Source organism: Triturus cristatus, chromosome 8 (assembly GCF_964204655.1).
Source record: "Triturus cristatus chromosome 8, aTriCri1.1, whole genome shotgun sequence".
Lineage (NCBI taxonomy): Eukaryota > Metazoa > Chordata > Amphibia > Caudata > Salamandridae > Triturus > Triturus cristatus.
The window spans coordinates 1,680,681,283-1,680,699,032 of NC_140591.1; the positions used below are offsets into that span (position 1 = coordinate 1,680,681,283).

General features: G+C 45.2%; 1 protein-coding gene across 1 annotated transcript in view; it reads left to right on the plus strand.

Moving 5' to 3' along the window:
• Nucleotides 1-17,750, plus strand: part of LOC146808593 (uncharacterized) — a 95,653-nt gene that overhangs the window by 45,259 nt on the left and 32,644 nt on the right. The window contains exon 4 of the mRNA XM_085623616.1: nt 13,004-13,061. Coding sequence (XP_085479742.1) covers nt 13,004-13,023 — 20 coding nt within the window. The 3' untranslated portion in view covers nt 13,024-13,061. The remainder of the gene's footprint in view (nt 1-13,003; nt 13,062-17,750) is intronic.

Below are 17,750 nucleotides of genomic sequence, written 5' to 3' on the forward strand. Positions count from 1 at the left end.
GACGTCCAAGTTGCGTGCGTGGTCCGATGGCTTGTGTGCGGTGCCTAGGGCCGGGGACCACCAGGAGTCGTCCCATGCGGAGGGCGACGGTCCCAGGATGAGGACTTCTGTCTTGTCCGTGTTCAATTTCAGGCGGCTGGTGTTCATCCATTCGGCGACGTCTTTCATCCCTTCATCCCTGTGCAATGTCTTGTGGCAGCAATGCCATGATGAGGATCTGCAGAGCATGGTAGATCCCAGCTACATTTCGCTGATGTGCAGCAGTGGCTGCCAACCTTTCGGCCTCCATCTGCACCATATCCTCCATGAGCCTCTGCATGTGTGCAAGCTCACGACTGGCATCGCTGGGGCCACTCTCAGAGGACAGGTGTTCTGTTCTCCGCGTCAGGACTCTAGCGATGTCAGTCAGGGATCGTTGGAGACCATGGAGCGGGCCTATACACCCATGGATGGCGTCCAGTTTGTTAGCCATGATGCCAAACCTCACCGCACCTGCTCAGCTCTCCCTCTGGCCCGCCAGCTAATGGCATTGGAAGGCCATGTGTTTTTCCTGGGGGTCTTGGGAGACTGCTGGGGATGTGGGTGCCTCCTGCTGGGTGGTTTGGGGGGTCTCCACAATGCAGCTAGACTGCCCTGATCCTGGAGGTGAGTTGCGGATGATGTCAATGATGTCTTGGAGGGCTTGGGTGTCGATGCTGGGGGTGTCCTCCTCGTCATCAGTGAAGAGTTGGTGGGACTACTCTGTAGGAGGTGTTGATGGTGCCCCTGCAATGTGAAGGGGAGATGGTGTATTACGATGTGTCCACATGTATGTAGCTGCATGGTACATGTTGACTTTCAAACAGCATGAAATTGTACATTGTGACAGTCTGTGGATCAGGGCCATGACCCAGAGTCACTGTGGGTGTTCACTGTGCTCTGCTTGATTGTGCATGTGTGCTATTGTGGCCATCTCCACCCGTCCCCCCAGTACCTGGTGGTCACGCACCCTGTTGCGGTTGTGTTGTGTCCTGTCGAGCAGTGTCCAGTCCCCCGACTCCGGCCACAGTCTCCACACTGATGACTGTCGACACCAGCTCCTCCATGTCATCCAGCACGAGCTGTGGTGCTGGGCTCGCGCCTCCAGTCTGCATTGCTGCCTTCTGGTTGGCTGCGAGTTTCTCCTTGGTCTTCCTCTTGATGTCAATCCATCGCCTCGTGGCCTCGTCCATTGACCTCTTGTGCTCTCCGATGGCATTCACCTTGTCCACGATGTTGGAGGTGACGAACAGTTGTTGATGGTGTTCCATCACCTCTGTGACTAGGATCCTGTTTTCCTTCAGACTAAACATCGTCTTCCTCTTCTTCTTCTCCGTGCCCTTCCCTGTTCCCGAGGTCCCAGGCTGGTCGTCCGGTGTGCTTGTGGGGTTGCGCTCGTCCTCTGCGCATGCTCTGGCTGCCTCCATGGTGCTTGGCTGATGGTCAGTTTGTGTTTGAGTGGGTTTTTTTTGTGTCCTCATCTCACCAATAAGCTTCTGCAATTTCTCAAAGAGAAAAGCCAAACGTTTGAAACTGTGCGCCCAATGACTACTGCAATTGCTTAGGCCAAACCAAGCCGGCCTCCTTTGTTGAAAGCTTGGTGTAATCATAGTACCAAGTTGAAACAAAAAAGGGGGGGCTACATCAAATTCCGCTCCTTACCCCAGGAGACCATCGCAGACCAAATATTCATCCCATTCTCGATCTCGTCACCCTGGTCCAAACATGCCATGGCAAAAGCAGCTTTCAACCATTCCTCAATTATTGGGGGGCGAGGGTCCTTACATTTTAAACAGATTTCCCTTTGGGCTATTAAGACCAAGTATAGTAGTATACCTTTTTGATCTTGCTGAAGGTTCTTTCCAATGACACCATCGTCCCCAAATATTACCAGGAGCACATTTACCTTAATTCTGATCTTAAAAATACCACTTAAAACTTCCGCCACTCTCTTCCAAAAGACCTTAAGTTCTGGGCACTCATAAAAGTTGTGTATATCGTTGGCATTAGGAAGGTTACATCTAGGGCACTTGGGGAGGATAAAGGGGTGAATTTGACAATCTTTGCAGGTGTATAATAGAGCCTACTGATGACAAAGAAATGGTTCTTTTTGAGGCTAGCTGGTTTCACATGTTTGTAGAGAAGCTTCAATGAAGGTTCATATAGATCTTTACTTTCTGACTCGCATGGAGACAGATTCCACACTACATACTGAGGGAGTGTTTCCATATCTTCCACCTGCAGTCACTTTTTGTACCAGATGGAGACCTCCTTTCTTTTAGGACACACGTTTTGCAAAGTTCATTATGTCTCCCATTCTCTTCCTATGTCCTCCTTTTCTGCTGTAAACCAGGAAGCTAGTTGCAGGTATTTAAATTTTGAGAAGCAACTGCCAACCTTCGCTCTTAGAACCTCCCAGGGGAGCACACCATCAGTAGAGACAAGCTACGACCAAATGCTAATGCCTGCCCTTTTAATGGAAATCGCTAGGCTATCCTTCGAACAAACCGGGGTGCCCGGGGAGTCCCAGATCAGGGCATAGTCTGAATAGTACCCAATCCTCCATCTACATCGCACCTTGTACTATACACAAAGGGCGGCCCTCAGAACTTTCAAACTCACCCTTTTGAAGAACCTAGGTGCCCCAAATTTGTAAAGGAAACCTTCCACCGCACCACCACCCTCTGTCATCATCATTTCCCCAGTAACCTCCCCCATGATGTTTCTTCTGGTTTAACAAGTAGCATCCTTATGTCTTTAAATTGGAAAGCGACTGAATACCAGTTGATATCCGGGAGGGTCAGGCCGCCTTTAATGAGCCTACGTCTCAACTTTTTCCATGACAGTCTAGCACCTTTATTTTCCCAGATAAACTTCCGATATTACTTTGTATTCTAACAATGTCTTTACTTGGAATTCTAGAGGGATTGCGTTAAACAAATATGTCAATTTTGGCAAAATAACCATTTTCACCAAGTTGACCCGACCGTAAATAGTTATGGGGAGATTATTCCATCTAGCAAATAGCCTTTCAACCTCTTTAATAGTCCTGCTTAGATTAAGCTGGGAAATTTTGTCCAGATTATTAACAATGGTGATACCCAGGTATCTCAATTCACTACGCATGGTACCTGCCCAATTATCGATGTTCCAACACATCATCTCTGTTTTAGAGGTGTTTGCAAGATAGCCTGAAAGGGAAACACAATCTTCCAGCAAAGCTTCAACCCTGGGGATAACCGCCCCAGGATCGTTGGTATATAGCAGCAAATCATCAGCATAAGAGCCAGCTTGCTGCTATATTGCTGGGATTTAAAGGGAGAAATCTAGTGATCCAATCTTATTGCTTGTGCTAATGACTCAATATAGAGATCAAATAGCAATGGGGAAATGGGGCAACCCTGTCTTTTCCCTCTATGTATATTGAAACTTGAACTGAACATACCATTCAGCAGAATTTTCGCTGAGGCTCCCTAATAGCACTTCATCAGTGTCTGGACAAAGACAGGACGAAATCCCATCACCCTAAGTATCTCCCAGAGGTATACCCAGCAGACTCTGTCGAACGCCTTGGCCGCGTCTAAAGCCACTACGGCCAATTCCCAAATCGATGTTACCAATTAGCTGATGAGTCTGTTCCTGGATAAACCTTCCAGGAACAAAACCTTTTCGATCAGGGTAAATCAGTCCAGGGGCCAATTTGACCAATCTCCCTGCTAGAACACACATAAAGATCTTATCATCAGCATTCAGCAGGGAGATTTGTCTATATGAGTCTACCTTTCGGGGTTCTTCTCCAGGTTTTAAGATCAAAATAATGGTTGCTCCTTTCCATGAGCCCAGAACCTGTCCTTCAGACCTATAAACTGAATTGAACAAGATCCCCAATATAGGGACCAGTTCATCCAAACGGAACTGCATCAGTGCCGGCAGCCTTATTGTTTTTGCCCTTTCTTATTTGATCTCTTATTTCATTTTCCGTTATTGGAGCATCTAAACACGCACAACTCACCTTTATTAATGTCAGCAATGATTTATCTCTAAGCCAATATATTATTAGGTACCTTCCCTTCACTATGTAAATCAGAAAATAGAGAGAGAAGGCAAGCTTCTATGTCCTCCGGGTTACTTGACTTCTCCCCACTTTCATTTATTATCAATTTATTTATATTGTTCTTGGAGCGGTCTAATCTAGCTTTCTACGCCAGGAGGGCACCTGCCTTCTCTCCATATTCAAAATGTTGCATATTTTTTGTTCTCCATTGCGCCCTACATTTAAGATCCAGTCTCCCCCTATACTCCTGATGTGCTTGATCCAGATCTCTCTGAACTGGAAAGAGCCTTTGGATATTCCCATGGCAGATCTGGGACCTCTCCTCCTCCAGCAAACAGATTTTCCTCTCAAGGGACCGTAACTCCCTAGTCTCTTCCCTGTTTTTTGAACATATAAGACCATGCAGCAGGCCCCTTGTACTAGCCTTAAAGGCTTCCCAGACATAATACATGGAAGTCGAGCCCATATTTACTGCAAAGTAATCTACTGTAGCCACTTTAAGAGCCCTTACTATATCCTCGTCTAACAACATGGACCTTTTAAGGGTCCACCTGAGTAGTGGATTATACCTTTTTCCCACATACGAAACCACCACCAGAGCATGGTCAAATATGTGGCAAGGCAACACAGTTATGTGGCTCCTATTAACTAAGCTCGACCTATCCATTAAAACATAATCAATTCTTGAAGAATGCCTGCGTTTTTCGCTATGGAACCTAAATCCCTTTTTCTCACCCATTTTTGCCCTCCAGACAACTACAAGATCCAAATCATGTAACATGTTTTTCACTGCAGACCGTACTCGAGGAGCCCCCACATAACGGCTGAGATTGGATCTATCTTTTACGGGGTCAAGAAGAACGTTAAAATCACCTCCTATAATTATTGGCGAAATAATTTCAACAAGATTAGATTGTAATTTTATAATATACGTCGGGTCATGGGTATTGGGACAATAGAAGGAAGCACATGCTAACTCTAGTCTTCCGAAATCCAATATGGCCACTATCCACCTTCCTGATTCACCTGAATGAGTGGCTTTAATGGAGCAGCCTGCCCCCTGTTTAATCAAAATGGCAACACCCTTGCTATGTACTGTCTGCTCAGAGGAACAAAATACTTTTACCCAAGAGTATTTAGAAACAAGCATTTGCAATGCAATAGGTCTCGCATTTACACAAGTTTGAGCTGTTGGCATTGTAAATGACAATGCCTTTTATTTATATTTTGGATTTTAAAACATAAATAAAAGGCATTGTCATTTACAATGCCAATAGCTCAAACTCGAGTAAATGCGAGACCTATTGCATTGCAAATGCTTGTTCCGTTTGTGACATTGAGGTAGGGGCCGGGGGCAGGCGACGCAGTTTAAAGACCACCAGGATTGGCTTGACGGTTTGGATTGGAAATATTGTTTTAATATATCAAAAAGCCTTTTTGAAATTGAACTTGAAACAGTAAACCACTGCAAAATTATAGTCTGGCTGAGCAGACCATCCCGCCAACCAAAGAAGCATTTCTCACGGTGCCGAAGAAACCAGACCAGTAATTGGAGAGGGGAAACAGTAGTACTCCTCTGTGGATAAAAAGCTTACGGAAGTAGGTGCAATAAAGACCCGGTTCCAAGCATAGCCTACAAATACACTGGCACAAAGGGAGGTTCTTTCCCGCACGCTGAAAAGCTTAAAAACAGAAACTATCCGCAAAAGGGAAAGGACGCGCGTCGAATAAGTCAAACCACGAAACTCTCGGGTTTGTTAAAAAAGATTCTAACTTCTTTAATATTTCATCAAACAGTTGAACTAAGAAGCGCACCAACTTTCAATATTACTATTATATTAAAATAATGTTGTTTGTTTCGATGACATTGACTTGACTGTGACCTGAAGGTGTCAGTGTCTGACGCGTCATATACCAGGTTTAATATATGTGTGGCTGTTTATACCTATTAATATACTACCAGGTATCTCTCAGAAGCTGGCAGGAGAATACAGGCGCCATTTCAGCCCATCCTCCCGTCTCTTCCATAAGACAGGCCGCAGAACCGCGGTGTGACGAGCACACGCTGAGACAGCAGGGTGTGCTGTGCTCCTGTGAGATAAAAGAAATGAGCCTGCGTCCCCCAGAATAGAGCTCCTGAGAGGCAGGAAGGGCCAGAGAGAGAGGCAAGAGACAGATGAGAGACTTGGGGAGGGGAGGGGGGATGGTCTTTCCCATAAGACCCTTTCCCCTCTACTCGCGATGGTGCCCATTTCTGCCCTGAACACAGGCGGAAGAAATGAGAATCGTGACACAGAAACAAAATATCATGATAGTGAGGAGGAAACTCCAGTGTAGACTACTCAGAGCAAGTACACAGCACTCACGAACAACCAGAGTACAGCACTGTCAGATAATACAAGCACAGTGTGCTGACAGATGGTGAGGATTGTGTACACACGGTAACGGAGGCGTACTCATGAATACTGACAGTGCAGCGTCAGTGTACGTGAGGCATGTTCGTAGGTAATGAAAACGCACACAGTCACAGATGATTGCAACATTGTGTTCTCACACTTGCAGTCAGTGCTGTGTACTCACGCACAGACACTGCCAGTGCAGATGGAAGGTGAAACTTCAAGACAACAGGACGTATGTACCTACATTTGTTTATATGCACCGAGCACTTGTTTCACACATTGCACGGTTCACACTGATCGTTCTAATTAGATAGCATGGCTCTGTGAGATTATTTATCAGTGGAACAGGATTTGTAAGGCCCTTCGACTCAATTATTGATATACTTTCAGAAGGATGGGGAGAGGATGTGGCGTAACAGTCAGAGCTGCTGATTTTGGAACTAGAGAACCAGGTTCGAGTCTCCGCGTCGGCTCAATATCCTGCTTTAATCCTGGGCAAATCACTTAATCTAATGGGCACAGTTAGAGTGCTGTACTCACAGATAATGCTTGTGCAGTGTACTCACACACAATGGACGTGCAGTGCACTCACACAGAGTATTAATGCTTCTATGATAAACCCAGCCCAGTGAGCATACAGATAATGCTAGTGCAGTGTACTCACACACAATGGACGTGCAGTGCTCTCACAAAAATGACTAATGCAGTGCACTCATAAATAAAGCTAGTGCTGCATATTCACGGGTAATGCCTCTAGGATAAATCCAGTCTAGAGTGCTCACAGATAATGCTCTTGCTCTGTTTTTACACATGATGCTAGTGCTGTATGTTCACTATGTGTGCTGAAGGAGCCGCCTGCGGGTGATTCCTCAGGAGAATGTCTACTCAAACGACTGTGCGTTCCTTTAAAAGGGAATAATGGAAATATTAAACCTTTTAATGCCAAATAATGCAAAAAGTAACACTTGGCTTTAATAAAAGCATGCCACCGAGCCACACATTGTATCCTTAAATAGAGTTTATGTCGGATACGGCCACACACATGCAGCACTCGGAAGCTGCACAGAAGCTATGCGGATAGTGAGCAGCACAGCACCGCCACAGTGCACGGGGTTTACAAACAACCAGGATGAAGTACGCAGTATCCGAACCCAGAGCCCGTGCAAGAACAAAACTGCTGCTGACATTTATTCCTCGACGGGAGAGGGCACCGGACTGGAGGGATCTGCGAGGCACGTATCAGTAATGAACCGTGAGCTCTGAGCAGATCAGCAAGAAGCCTGCCCGCGGGATGCGGAAACGCAGACGTAACAAGACATCAACAGAGCGGATTTTCCTCTCTCATAAACACTGGGAAGGGTGAAACCATGGGTAGGCTTCCGGTTCGACGGAGATGTATAATTTCACTGTAGGCAATAATAATTCAAAGGCCTCGGGTCATAGGTGGGAGGAAAAGCACCGGTAAAGGCAACACAAAGTCAACCTTTTGCAAAAAGTGAAAGAAATCGCAAGGCTCTGAAAGCGACAATAGCCTCCCTGTCTCTGTCTCAGTCGCCTCCCTTGATGCATCTCTCTCTTTCTCTTCGGGGCTGCCTAGTCTGACAGATATAAATACAACTCTTTACACAGCACTCAAACACACAAGATTCAAAGGACGGTCCTTGCCGGGGCCCACCAGGCCGTGACGGAAATATGTATTGAGTCATTTTCAGCTAAGAGCGCACAGGAGCCAGGTCTCCTTCACATCGCTGGTGTCCCCTGCCTCTGGGACTGGGTATCCGCTCTCTTTGTCCAGCAAGCACCAGAAACAGCACTTGTACATTGCTGTGCTATTCTCACAATATTGGTACGTGTGTGAATGTGGTGTAAGTACGACATTTCACTTTCGGATTCATTCACACAAGGCACCTTGGGTAGAATGTGTCCTTAGAAAATCTTCACGGGGACAGTTACTTAAACAAGCAAACCCGGCAGCTTCATTCCAAAGACGAGTTGTTGTCTCCTGGGAGAGCAGTTTCATTTGACAATTTTCAGGCACATTAGTACAAGAGCAGCAATACAAAACAAGGAAGTAGTCCCTAAATGAAAAGATAAGAGCCCAGCAGCGGAACTAAACTGTAGTTAGTCGGTGCTGCTTCCTGCAAAACGGAAATGAGGTATCGGACCACCAGCCAATCAATGAGCGAGATGAGAAGAGCAATGCCAGATGTAACCAATGGCAAGCCACAAAACAAATAGAAACGCAATGGATGGAGTTTCACCACTAATACTGATTACTTGATGCCTCCGAGAGGCAGCGCATGCGCTTCCTGTGAGAGACCTAAAAATATAACACTCTGCATGGCTTAAATGCTTGTCCTGGATAAGACAAATTTGAGCAGGGGATAGTTCTAAGTACTTTAACACCAAGCGCTGTCTACGGGGGCACCTTAAACCATTAACATTCCACGAAATAATCTTAAGCTCACTACTCAAGAGGGGTATGTCTATCATCTAATGGAAAAACTCCAGCACGGCCAAACACTTATAAATGAGAGATTGAGGACTTCTTTTTTATTTTTTACCCACTGCTCTCCACCCAGTGCTACCCACCAACACGCCCTCCCCCCATCTGTGACCCTCTCCCCCTCAGGAAACCCTCCCTTCTATTAGGCAGAAGCCTATTCAGCCTCATTCCCTTGGTTCAAACAAAAATAGAAAAAATATTAATTACATCAATCACAGGTCACGATAGCAGTAACCCTACCTCACATCCACCTCTCTAACGTACACCCCACTTTTAATCTTTTCTATTAGCGCATCCACCTCCTCAACTGCGCGGTACGTATACATGTTGTTATTCCACATAATGCGGAGAGATGCAGGGAACTTCAATTGAGCCTTTTCCCCCAGTTTATTTAAAACCTCCATTCTTTTGCCCAACTCATACTGCCTTGTAGCAGTGATATGAGATACATCCGACCTGATGGAAAAAGAGAAAGGATTGGAAGAGAAATTAGAAGTTATACTTCCTTCCTTTAAAGCCGAGGTAAGAATAGCCTCTTTGACAGTATATGTCAAGAAATTCATTACAATTTTCCTCGGTTTTGGTTTTGCAGGGTTTCTTTTAAACGAGTCACAATGTACCCGTTGAATTTCCTTGGCCAGATCAAATTCAGGGGAATTTTTTAGCACTGTCTCTTTCAGCAAGGATATCACAAATCCCCTGATAACTGCACCCTCTAGTGCTTCAGGGACATTGATAAGTCTCAGGTTGTTCTTCCTTGTGTGATTTTCCAATCGCTCAAGATCTCCCTCCAATTCCTTATTTTGGGTTGCTAACTTAACCATTTCCGCCGTGGAGGTGTGGAGCGCCACTTTAATTTTCGGCATCTCCTGTTCCAATGCATCTGTTCTTAGGGAGACCTCTTCCAGCTTCTGCGCTAGCACCACACATGACGCCTGAATCGCTGCCTGGTTGGTTTCTGATACAATAAACATGTTCCTCATCTCATCTTTAAGAGAGAGTAAGATTTCTGCCAAAGAGCCTGTTGGCGTTGCAGATTCATCCTTCCCAGGAGGGTTTTGTTTTTCACCATCATATGTATCAGAGGCCTCTAACAAGGAGAACCTATTTGAAATAACCTCTGCGGGATGGATGACAGAGGGCTGGTTCCCTGAGAGAGTCTCTGAGCGCTTAAGGACCGCAACTCCATAACTCATAACACCAAGAGAATCGAGAGTACCTGGTGCCTGCATATCTCGCTGTAGAGGGACCAACAAACTGGGGAACTCATGCTGGTCAATGATATAGATTCAGGTGATATAGATGATATAGATAGTGTAGGTAGTGCAGGAGATACAACAGATTGTGATTGTGACTGTGCCTTGCATGGGACTTCCTTATCTTTCTTATCCAGACCCTGAGATGTAGCAGGGGATAAAGATGTAGATTAAACCTTATAAAAATCTTTCAAAGAGGGGGTTATTTTCACTTTTACAGTTGATTTTTTCTTACACCTGCCCTTCCGCATACCGTTGACTCTAGATTCAATGTTGGCGCCGTTGCTTGCAGCTCGCTTTGCCAGTCCAGGAACTCGCACATCAATTTCAGGGGGAGAGACTCAGGCCGACAGGCTTAGCTGTGCACTATCAATATTAACACAAGACTGTACTGCCCTGGTACGTAGCGTATATCTACAACCTCTGGGCGGGGACAAACCGGGCTGCTGTACTTTACTTATCTCCATACATTTGTAGAGGTCCTCTCCTTTTGTGGTTATCTGAGAGGTCTGGGTCCTGAATTTTAAATAGCCTTCCTGGAAGTCTCCCTGCTGGTATATGTGAGCCCCTTCAAATAAAGAGTCCCGCAATAGCATACACTTGTTCTTACCTTCTTTCAAGGAATAGGTAACCCTGATTTTACTGCCAGCCTTTGCCACAGACACTTGCTCCAGATGCCCTACCTGGATCGCCGAGTCTGCCCCACCGTCCTTCTTACCATGGCGTCTTGCTCCGATGCAAGCATAATCTCCAGTGCTGACTCTCCCACCTGTGGCACGAACCAGGAAACAGGCTACGCCGCTTTGCCTCCACTCACGAGCAGCACCCTCCCACAACGAAGCTCGGAGCACTGGCGAGCCTCCAGCACGCTCCAGCGCCATGCACCGCGCCCGGCAGGCAGAGTAGAGTAGAGCGACGATATGACGGAATGAAGAACACAGAACACAGCAGAAAACAGCAGGTATGCAGGATGTAGGCAAAGAAAATAATCCAAAACAGCGATACTGATTCCAGGGCTTCTTCTTGAGACCATATACGGACCCATGGGAACATCGGCCACAACCACTTAGCTCGCAGCTGCCATGTTTGCCCGCCTGTGTTTAAGTGTTTTTTTCTACTTTTATAGTGATTTTCCCCACCTGCCATGTGTGTATTGCAGGCCTGGCGCTGCTTATCGCTGATTTCCTCATCGCGCTTTGGCCCATCGCATGTTTTTTTGCGTTGGGGTTTGTGTTTTTATCTCTGACGAGGTGGTTGGTTGTATCGCGGACATTGGCCGCATTTTCGGAGGACTATCGCATGGTACCACCGTGTTGTGAATTCCACGTTGACACAGAGTTATTTTCCCGCGATAGGCTGCGATGTGTAAAGTTGCGTTAGCATTTTTCGATGATGTTTAGCACACGTTCTTGTGAATATACCCCATTGTTGTTACTATGTGTAGATGAAGTTTGGAGGTCTGAATGGGGGAAATAAAGGTTAAAAATACCTAGACAGTAGGAAAAATTCTTTATTATTACCCCTGTCCGGTACAGTTAAAATATGGGGAAATTAGGGAACTTAAAGCTAACAAGGAGCCTAGGTTCCACTGGTCGACATGTTTCTAGCCCTACTCTAAAGATATTCTTCAGGACCAAAGAGGAAAGAGTTCCCTGGTACCACTCTTGTTGTTAGTAACACATATGATAATGATGAATAATACATGAATACAGCACCCACTGGTGACAAAATCACCATAGATAGATTATAAATTAATGTTGCCTCCTAATTGCAACATGAGACCATACGGGGAAGGGGCACCTGTAGTCACACTTGCCTCGAGGCTACTCCCTCGCTTCAAGGTGAGTGCCTGCCTGTGTCTCCAACGAAGACCAAGTCACCCCTATCTGTCTTGCGCCTCCCTGAGCTCGGTCTAACACTGAGGTACTGGTCCTTCTGGATTGTCAGCACCTCTGTACTTACAAATGGGATCTACAACAAGGATGGACAGTGCCTCACCCCTGCTTGATGCATAACTGTGGTGGTCTCTTTGGGATACCCTACACACATTGGGGCATATTTATGATAAAGGGGTGCTGCACTGTGTCACCTAGAAAGGGTCGTAGTTAAGGCATACAGTGTCTTCCCGACTTTTCCCTCTGTGCTGGTGCACAATGGGCTGCCTCGTGACAACACCAGCACCCTTGCCCAACAGTGCAAGGGTGCTTGCATTGCAAGCAGGATTGTTTTTGTGCAGGAAGGGACACATTCCTACACAAAAACAATCCTGAGAGGCACCTTTCTCTATCTACATAGAAGGAGGAAGTAACGAGGTGAAATAAAGATCTTTCTCCTCGTTACACCTCTCCTGGGTAGGCATATCTTTTTGAAGCAATCTGAAGCTTACAAGTTCTTGTAAATCTGGTGTTGCGTCAAAATCCATGGGAGTTGCTTGGGAACACCCACACAATGCCCATGGAATGCCTCCCTGGGGCAGAGCAACTCGGCACAATGATTTATGCTGCGTTGTGTTACTCCAGATGTTTTAAGCCATGGAAAGTGGCTTTATGTGGCCTCAAAAAACTTGCATAGAGGCTTGCATCACACATGTACCACATTGCATAGTGAAACATGATGCGACCTTCTCATAAATATGCCCCTAAGTGTGGCCATGAGTTGTGGAGGAAGAGGAGAGAGAAGGGGTGACTAGAAATCTATCTGTATCAATGAAAGCCACATTTCTATCATCCATATTCTATTGTTCATTGTTGCTTTCTTGTGTCTCCTCCAGGTCCATTCCAGGCACCATGAGAAGTCTTCTCTTTTGGGTGTTTTCGGAGATCGTTCAGGTACAGTTCCTGCAGCAGCAGTAGATTGAATGCCAGTCACCACTGTAGATACTTTCCCCAGTCATTATCACTTTGTGTCCTCTAATACTACTTCTTGCTTTTTGTCCAAGACTTGTGCTCTAAAAAGACTTTATATTTCCTATGGATGATACTTCTCTTCGCAAGCTATAGCGTTGTCATTTCATGGTATTTGTATATCCAAAAAACAGGAGAGTCCAACTTTCTTTTGGACAGACTTATTTGAGGGCTACAGAAAGCTGCACAATTTTGTTTTGTTGACTTGGGTGTTTTGAAAAGCACCGGTTGTCATTCAGTGATAGCTTCAGAGCACTCTGTACAGATATCAAATTATGGAGAGCAATATACAGCCAGTCTTTTGAGGAAGAGGTGGAAACTGTCCATCTGCATTCTTCAGCAGCAATGCTCAGAAGGGCGGATTGAGACAAATTCACTTGAGTTCTTTTAATCTGACTGCAATCAGGGGAGGTTTTGGCTCATCTCTAATTTGGAGGCCCTCCCAGTGTTCTGACACTACAACACAGAGCTCAGGTGCGACCCTCCCAATGATCTGACACTACAACCCAGAGTTTGGGACCCGATCCGCCCAATGATCTGACACTACGGACCAGAGTTCGGGACCCGATCCTCCCAATGATCTGACACTACAATCCAGAGTTCGGGACTCAATCCTCCCAATGATCTGAAACTACAACTGAGAGTTCGGGACTCAATCCTCTCAATGATCTGACACTACAATCCAGAGCTCGGGACCCGACCCTCCTAGTTATCTGACACTACAATCCAGAGCTCGGGACCCCCCTCCCAGTGATCTGACACTATAATGCAGAGCTCGGGACCCGACCCTCCTAGTGATCTGACACTACAATCCAGAGCTAGGGACCCTTCCCTCCCAGTGATCTGACACTATAATGCAGAGCTCGGGACCCGACACTCATAGTGATCTGACACTACAATCCAGAGCTCGGGAGCCTTCCCTCTCAGTGATCCGACACTATAATCCAGAGCTCGGGACTCAACCCCCCTAGTGATCTGACACTACAATCCAGAGCTCGGGACTCAACCCTCCTAGTAATCTGACACTACAATCCAGAGCTCGGGACCCCCCCTCCCAGTGATCTGACACCATAATCCAGAACTCGGGACTCAACCCTCATAGTGATCTGACACTACAATCCAGAGCTCGGGAGCCTTCCCTCCCAGTGTTCTGACACTATAATGCAGAGCTCGGGACCCGACATTCCAAGTGATCTGACACTACAATCCAGAACTCAGGACCCGATCCTCCCGAGAATATGACACTAAAATCCAGACTCTGGGACCCGATCCTCCTGAGAATCTAATCTGACACTACAATCCCAAACTCGGGACCTGATCCTCTGAGCATCTGACACTACAATCCAGGTGTCCCTTCCTGCACAAAAGCATCCTGATTTCGGTGCAGGCACACTTGAGCCATGGAGCAAGGGTGCCTGCATTGGTGCATAGCAGCCATTTGTGCACCAACGCAGGAAAACAGTAAAGGAGTGCGCTGTATTTCATAGATACAGCACATTCCTGCCCTTTTCTTTTGACGTAGGGCAGCGCAGCAGGAGGTTTTACAGCGCTGCCCTACCCCACAATTAAGTAAACGTGGCCCTGTGAATCTCAGACATACCTGATTCCAGAAATCCTGAGTTATACTTCCAATCTAAGTAGCAGAATGATGTGTCACTATTGTTGTAAGCTGCTGTAAGGTGAAGTGCCATGGAAGAAAGGAGCCGTCCCTGTTCTAGAGTGATTTTTATGCTAAATATGTAATTTGGCTTGTTGAGTTGACTTCAGTTCAGTTCAAAGCAAACTTTATTTGGACTAGCTAGTCCTTAGATATTTAAAATCTCCATAAATACAACTTCTAAAATCACAGTTCTTGAATTATAATGATCATAAAATTCATATATTTAAAATCATTGATCCTTCCGTCAATCCATATGACGTTCTCCATGTCATATGGTAAAAACAAGCCTTTCAGTTCTATTTACATTTAAAGGGTTTCTTTACCTTTTTGAATGAACTTCCCCATAGCGCAAGCTATATCTAAATTACTCATTTCAGTTAAAAGATCCACTGCTTGTACCCTATTGTTAATACCACACTTTTTAAATATTGGACATAAAATCTCTTTCCGCATATCCAAAACCTTCTGACAATCCAATAATATATGTAAAATATCACACATTGTTCCCAAGGTACAGACACATTACCCCTTGCTATCAATCATTGCTCTTTTTACCATGTTGTTAGCATAGCAAGGGTTAACACCAATTCTTAACCTTAGTAATTCTCTTCTTAACCAACAGCAGGGTAATCTATCAATATAAGGGAAGTGTTAGTTTTGCCACTAGCCATAAAACGTACAGATTTTTTTCCCAAGAGATAATCTTGGTCCTGGGCTCGAGAAGGTTCTCTCCCCAGGGCCCTAAGTTCCCTCTTGTCAACCTCAATTTGTAAAGTCAGGGGGCACAGCTCGAGCCTCATAATTCTACAAGCTTTAATAATAGTTTCTCCTATTCCTTTTGCCCACGTTAGCTCACTCTTCAATATCTTGTTTCTACACCATTGCGAAATATTATGTTCTTCTCCCGTCCCCTGGCGCTGCCAGAATCTTAATAGCACCATTCAAGCCATTATACTCCATGAAGTGATTCCTGTTTCTAATCTCCCTGCCTGGACCATTGAGGACTTAGGCAATGAGAGTAATTTATTCAAGGTTTATCCCTCTTCGGCATCCCATCCGTTTTAACCACTCTGGTATAGCAGTTCGGCTCCGTATAGGAATTGTGGTGGGTACCATGGCTGTGTAAGCTTTTAAAACCGGTCTATCCGACTTTTCACCATAGACTCCATTGAATTGTTTTAGACCACCAACCGAAGCTGAAGTCCTCAGTTTTAGTGCATCAAGATGGGTATGCCAGTTCAGATTTTTCTCAAACCACATCCCCAGGTACCTATATTCGTCTACCTTTTCCAACTTTGTGGAGCCCAAAAAACAGTTAGACCTTATGTTTCTTCTTCCAAAGCTTAACATCTTTGTCTTATCCATATTAACTACAAGACCGCATTATTTGTTAAACCTATTCATCTTTCTTTGCAGACCAATCTCTGTTTGTTGTATTATTACAAGATCATCTGCATATCATAGACATGAAATATGTTTCCTGTTTAACTTTGGGCCGGCCCCCCTTTCAGTACCTAAAACTGAAGGTAAGTCTGCTATAAATAAGGACCCCTGTTTTAGTCCATTTCCAATTGGGATTTTCTGTGATAGGCTCCCCTCTATGTCCAAAATTATCTGCGCCCAATTATAATTGTGTAGTGCTTGTACTAGCCTTAGCAGATCCCTTGGGATGTTATATCCAATCAACGTCTCCCACAGCTTCTCACGGTCCACTCGGTAGAATGCTGCGCGGAAGTCCATGAAGCAGCAGAACATACTTCCTCTCTGCTTGATAGACTTCCACGCAATGTACCAGACGGTAAAACGGTGGTTGATCATAGAGTGCCCCTCCTTAAACCCCCCTGTTCCGGGGGCAGAACCTGATTTGCTTCTGCCCAGTCCTTGGGTCTTTCCAAGATTATTTTGGCAAATACTTTTTCTCCTATATCTAGTAGGTTAATTAATCTGTAGTTCTTCAGGGCTTTTGTGTCTCCTTTCTTGTGGATGGGTCTTATGATTGCTCCTCTCCAGTTTTCTGGTATAATGCCTACATTAAGTATCCCCAGGAACATTTTTGAAAAGAACTCTGCCCACCACTATGGCCTATTTTTTATAATCACTGCAGGAAGATTATCTGGGTCAGCGGCCCGAGGCAGGGTTAGGTTAGATATTATTTTTTTAATATTACTGGGGGTAAAGTGTTCCTTAATCTCTTCCCTCGCACCTGACCAATTTCCATAAATTTCCCCCAAGTACCTTACCCAATCCTCTTCTGGTACCAGGCAATTCAAGGACCCTAGTGTTTTGCCTGTGCTTTCTTGGACCGACTTCCAAAAGCCTTTCAAATCTTTAGATTCTATTGCAGCTAATCATTTTGCCCAGCAAATCTCTTTGTAGGTTCATTTTTTATTTCTTATAATCATTTCATATTTTATCCTTAATTTCTGGAGGTTGTGTAATTATTCTACATTATACTTTCCCCTAAGTCTTCTTTTCCTTTGTCTAAGACTTGCTTTTACTTTACGACATTCTTCATCAAACCAGGTCTTGTCTTTGCTTTGGGTTCTGTTTTTCCTACCATCCCCTAATTTACTAGATTACATTTTAACCCTTAGGCATTCTACCAGTTTTTTGATTATATTTTCATACCATCCATTATCCTTCATAATCAGGATATTTTCTAATGTTTGGGTCTGCTGTACAGCAGCTAGTTTTTTGATGTACTCCTCCGATATACGGGTTGTGAGATGCCTTGAGTAGTCAACATGGACCTGAAGAGCTATATCTCTTTGTTTTTTCCTTACTCCATATATTTCAGTCTTCAGGGGGTAATGGTCACTTCCCTCCACTCTTACCACCTTTCTTAATAATTCGAAATTCCAAGCATGTAGAAACACAGTCGATTGGACAGCGTTGCTGGCCTATCTTAAAAGTACGCTTTGCTGGTCGATCTGCCTCCATTCTGCCATTAACAC